The sequence below is a fragment of the Chenopodium album genome, chromosome 1 (assembly GCF_948465745.1).
Source record: "Chenopodium album chromosome 1, dcCheAlbu1.1, whole genome shotgun sequence".
Lineage (NCBI taxonomy): Eukaryota > Viridiplantae > Streptophyta > Magnoliopsida > Caryophyllales > Amaranthaceae > Chenopodium > Chenopodium album.
In genome coordinates, this window is record NC_137834.1 from 11847021 (window position 1) to 11853078 (window position 6058).

Here is a 6058-nt window from a genome sequence, read left to right on the forward strand (position 1 = left end):
GTTGGCGGCTGATTCAGCTCTGACTTGTCTGAACTTCGAACATGGTGGAGTTTGGTTGTTGTGTGTACTCCCACGTAGGTTGAAATGGGACATATCTCTGACGCTCCAAAATCACGACGTTAAACTAACGCCTACTCTGACAAATATGTCATTTAAAGCTTTTTGTTGGTGGTTGAGGACTAAGGAGTGTCGGCACCTTAAAAACCTATGAACAATTTGCCTTGTCTTTGAATCTGGAAGTGAAGCGGGATTGCGTCTACTTCTCCATTAGTTTGAATTATATTACCCCAATTTCTTCACGAAGCTGGAAGTACATGAATTCCGCAATACGCTCTTCGATTCGTGCAGCAGCAAAACACTTATCAACAATCTTGTTCAACCTCAATCAAGCTCCAACTGCAATTTTTATTTATTTTTTACTTAAGCTCCTACTGCAATTGAAATTGCCCCAATTTCTTTACTTTGAATACCCTAACGTCGTCTACTTCTCCATTAATTCGTCATACGGGTTGACTCTATCCATGATAGCAACCGCATACCACCTCAACTAACATACGTGTATCAAATATTTTAACGTGGCTCTAATTCCTAGTCACCTCTATGTTCTATTACAATACTACCCCCACATTAGTGATGTAAATGACTCAAATACCCCTATATAAACGCAAGTTTCGTTTATCAAATATATAAACTTGTATTTTGCGATAGATTTGATAAAAGTAGTCGTTGTAATATTTATCCTTGTAGGCACGAAAAATTTATATAAGTGCCACATCGGATATTATATGGGTCAAAAGTCAATTTGTTGACTTAATGGTTTGACTGTTTATTTAAAATTAATTATTTTGGGTGAAATAATATAAATTAGCCCATTTTAATTATTTTGATTAAATTGTTCATTTAATAGTAAAAGCCTACTAAAATGGGTTAAGCTACATAAATGAGTTAAAATTACCAAGTCAAAAGCCCAACTTCATTGTACAACAAACCCTAACCCTAAGAGTTACTCACTCTATAAATAGAGCACTCTTCACATCATTTGAGTGGGGGAAAATTCAGAGAGAAAAAAAAAAAGAGAAAAACAGAGAGAAAAACCTAGAGGAAATAAGGAGAACCAAAATACAGAGAAAGCCTCTCATATACTCAAAACCTCTTCAAATAAAACCTCTCATAAATACTCTAAATCCCTCTAGAGAAAACCCCTCATCAAATACTCTAAACCATTTTAGAGAAAACATCTCAAAGCCTAGAAGAAGAACAACAAGCATTCGACGTGCCGTTCTACTCTAGAAGATCACTCGTGGAAGAGATCAAGCCTAGACAACCCTCAACACGATTACCTGAAGGAAAGAAGGACTTCAAATCATCAAAATCTCTACATCAAATAGTCATTGATCGAGATCAAGCCTCGTCGGCCCTCAATCAAGAATTTAAGTCAAAGGTCTACGTCAACAACAAATCAAAGGTCTACATCAAATCTTCGATCGAGATCAAGCCTCGACGGCCCTCGTTCGAGAATCAAGTCAATCTTTGAATTACGTTAAAGTCAAAGTGGAGATCGAATCAGGGGATCAAATTAGAGATTGTACCCAAAATTATCAAATTAATAAAATTCACACTTTGTTGCATTTGTTTTGAATCTATATTTTGCAGATTTAAAATTTGTGTTTACAATCCTCTGTTGAAAACGCTATCTCAAATATTGTCAAATCCCACAATAACGGAAATGAATGAATATTTTCAAATGGTATATAGTCAAACCTCTAAAAATTAAAGAGTTACTGTCAAACACGCTTAACACTTAATTCGATACTTTGTATTAATTATAGAGTTTGAAAGGAGGGAAAATTAGGAAAAGGGATTAAATTTAATTGAATTCAGGATTAATTGAGAACCCACTATGCTTTAAACTTGAAAATGAAAATCTGAATATAATCAAACAGTCTAGAGTCTAGTTGTCAAATATCAAAATCATAAAAGATAAGATATATCCCAAAATAACAAACTTTTAAATTTCCTTAACACAAGCTCCCAATTAACATCTCCATCTTCAGTCTCACCCAAAAAAAAAAAAAAAAAAAAAAACATCTCCATCTTCCTAATAACGTGTTACGCTCATGTTATATCCGTAACCATACATTCAATGCTTCACTACTTTACTTTAAATCCCTAATCATAGTAATCAAAACCGCGTCATATTTCCCACACTATAAATACCAGTACGGAGTACTCCCTTTAACAACACTATTTTTTTTTTTTGGCAAAAGCTAATGAGCACCCCCGGAGCGTTAGATAAGAGAATTAAAGTGCAAATATTAGAGTAAAATTAACATTAATTACACCGAACGACGCGTGATTTTGTCATGAATTCCTAATTTAATACCATTTCAACCAATATAATTTATCCTTATCTAACGCCCCGGGGCGTTCGTTAGCAATATCCTTTTTTTTTTAAATTTTTTTTTCCGTCACTAAAATCAATAACACCTATTCCGTACTTCAAAATGAGAGTTGATACACATACAACCATTGTATGCTGTCCATACATACAACACCATTAGAAATTTGACATGTCAGCAGAAAATAAGAGAAAATTAGGAGTCAAATATATATTGAATTTAATAGAAGTCGTGCCTATTATTTTAGCCAATAGAAACATGATAAACTAAAGTTGTATGTAAGGACCACATACAACAATTGTATGTGTAGCCTTATACTTTCAAAACATTTTATTTTCACATTAGTCAATAAATATGTAGCTATAAATATTTTCTGCATGAATCGAACCAAATGCGTCCTATAAATATGAGTATTACTCCGTACTTCATAATTTTAAAGTACTCAGGTTAAGAATTACTCCGTACTTCTTTTACTAGTTCATTTCCTCCTACGTTTGCAACATTTTATTTTCACATTAGTTAATAAATACCTACTCATTCAATTTCATCATAAATATTTCGACTACAATCTTGAGGGAAGACTCACTTAACTTAAATATTTCGACATGAATTAAACAAGATGCGCTATATAATTACAATAAGACTTTATTTTTTTATGGACTCTTATTAAGAAATGGAGGGAGTACTCTCCTAGCACATTGACGCGGTCCTACTTTGTATACCTTTCTTCTGCCGCAGCTCCAAATTTACCTTCAATAATTTTTATTTATTTAAAAAAAAAAAAAAAAAAAACTCTTTCCTCGTTTTAATTCTTTCATTTTCCTACTCTGTTTCGCACTACTCTATATAAATACACCTTCCCTTCTCTCTCTCTCTCTCTCCTCTCTTAAAGACTCGTCTTCTTCCTTTTTCTTCTTACTCTCCTCCATATCTTTTCTTTCCTTTGAATCCAAATACCCATATCATATGATTTTTTAACTTCCACTTTCAATTTCATTTTCACCCACAAAAAAGTAAAAATCTACAGAAATTCATCATAGCATTTCAGAAGAACAAGAAGCTGTTTATCAAGAAACGAGCAATGGCGGTCCATCACCGGTGGAACGCCGTCGTTTTACTTCTCCTATTCACTTTCTTAACAATCCTCTGCTTCTTCTCTCCTTCTTGCTTAGGCATCCGATCCCTCTCAAGATCAGGGGCAAATTTGGAATTTCACCACCTGCTACACTTCTCTGAAGCGCCGGACTACCGTAACGGCGTAGGCTGCTCTTCAACTTCCTCCCCTTTCACTCACTGCGACCCCTCATTGGTCCACGTGGCAATGACTCTTGACTACGAGTACTTACGTGGCTCAATCGCCGCCGTCCATTCCGTCCTCAAACACTCCTCCTGCCCAGAAAACATCTTCTTCCATTTCATCGCCGCCGAGTTCGACTCCCTCTCACCTCGCGTCCTGAGTCAACTCGTTCGGTCAACGTTCCCTTCGTTGAACTTCAAGGTCTACATCTTTCGAGAAGATTCTGTAATCAACTTAATCTCGTCCTCAATTCGGGTCGCACTCGAAAACCCGTTAAACTACGCCCGAAACTATCTGGGTGACATTCTTGACCCGTGTGTTAACCGGGTCATTTACCTCGACTCGGACCTTATTCTCGTCGACGACATCTACAAACTCTGGAACACTTCTCTTTCCTCCTCTCATATAATCGGAGCTCCTGAATATTGTCACGCGAATTTCACAATGTATTTTACTTCCACATTTTGGTCCGACCCGAATCATAAAACCACAGCATTCGGGTCAACAACCCGGAAACCCTGTTACTTCAATACGGGTGTAATGGTGATGGATCTACATCAATGGAGGTTGGGAAATTACAGGAGTAAAATCGAGAGTTGGATGGAAATCCAGAAGAAAACGAGGATATACGAGCTGGGTTCATTGCCGCCATTTTTACTGGTTTTTGGAGGTCGAATTGAGCCGATTGATCACAGATGGAATCAACATGGATTAGGGGGTGATAATGTTCGAGGTTCGTGTAGATCGCTTCATCCAGGTCCAGTAAGTTTGTTGCATTGGAGTGGGAAAGGGAAGCCATGGGTGAGGCTTGATGGGAAGAAACCATGTCCGTTGGATCATCTTTGGGAGCCCTATGATTTGTTTAAAGGGAGGAGAGAGAGAGAGATTCATCGTCAACAACAGCAGTTTGCTGGGTTTGTGGGTTCTGCTTCTTCTTTAATTGGATGGTTGTAAGTCAATTTCAATTCATTTTTATTTTTTACTTTTACAGATTCTTTCCAGAAAAACAAGGGGAAATTGGGTGAATTTTTTTTATTAATTTTTTAGGGGGTTTGAATTCTTTGGTAGAAATGGTGGTAGATGAGGATGTACAGATTGGGAAGATGAGGATGCATTTAATTCGTACATTTCAATTTTTTAATTTGAAAGATATTATAATTTCTGGGTTCTTTTCTTGGGAACCAAATTTTGAGGTCTATTTTTCTTGTATCTATATGAATGAAATGAAAAAAAATAAAAATAAACAGAATAGTAGAATTTTTGGATTCATCCTTCTTTGATTATGTTTACGTATTTTTGCCTAAATTTTTATTGTTCGATTGGTGTAAATGTGACCATCTTATACAAGAATTTACGTTGTCGATTGGTGTAAATGTGACTGTCTAATACAAGAATTTACGTTGTTGGATTGGTGAAAGTGTGTTAAATTGGAGTACATATTGTTTAAGGTTAAAAAACAAAACAAAATCCAAGACAAAAACGGTGCATTGGGGAAGAATTTGACAAAAGAAAGAAAAAATTGACGTTTCTTTTTCATCACTTTCCTCTGTTTTTTCTGGCCGACAATAATGCAGGACCTCCACTACTGTATACAGATGGCATTTTCTGTTTGATATTTTTTCAAGAAACTTTTGAATTTTCCATTTGTTTGCAATTTATGTTGTTAATTGTTAATTGGAAAGAAGGTTAAAGAAATTAGTAATATGAGTAGTATCTTTAAATTCAAGAATTTGGTAGTGATCAACTAATTATTTGTAAAATTTTAACAACCAAATTAAAGAGTTTACTAACTAAATAAATTACTTGTTTATCTTTTACGGAGTAGTGATTATTGTTATAGGGGTTAAGGTTAGGTACTTGGATGTTTCTATTCACCAAACCTTACGAAGTTACGATCAAGCATTGCTTCTCGAGGAAGGTAACTAGATAAGTAGAGAAATTGCTTTAAAAAGATGAAGAAATTAAACTAGTTAGTCTTCCAATCCCTCTATTTCATATTCTTTCATTATTCTTTTAGGTCAAAGGAACATTAGCTTGCCTTGTGTGCAAGTCGTCTAGGAATGCATTGTTGATAAGTTATCTTACGGGAAAAATAAAGGATGGTTCTCTTATAGTGACGCGTGAGAGAGAGCGCATTGGAACTTTATGCTTGGGTGGCTTGAGATAAGTTGCACTTTAATCAAAACGAAATATATAGGAAGAAGATGTGTCAAAAATCGCGAATATTAAAAATGTGCATAATTTAACTTTGAAAGTTATGTTGGACCATCGTTCAATTTCAATAACTAACAACTTTTTATTACAAAATTATTAATCGGTACGTATATTCTTTGTCACTTACATCACTCATCACATAATGGAA

At 35.2% G+C, this 6058-nt stretch overlaps 1 protein-coding gene across 1 annotated transcript; it reads left to right on the top strand.

Moving 5' to 3' along the window:
• Positions 1 to 3268: 3268 nt before the first annotated feature.
• On the top strand, positions 3269 to 4965 carry LOC145642099 (putative galacturonosyltransferase-like 8). The gene has a single exon (XM_081693186.1). The coding sequence runs from the start codon at positions 3481 to 3483 to the stop codon at positions 4648 to 4650; it is 1170 nt and encodes a 389-aa protein (XP_081549312.1). The 5' UTR covers positions 3269 to 3480; the 3' UTR covers positions 4651 to 4965.
• Positions 4966 to 6058: the final 1093 nt, after the last annotated feature.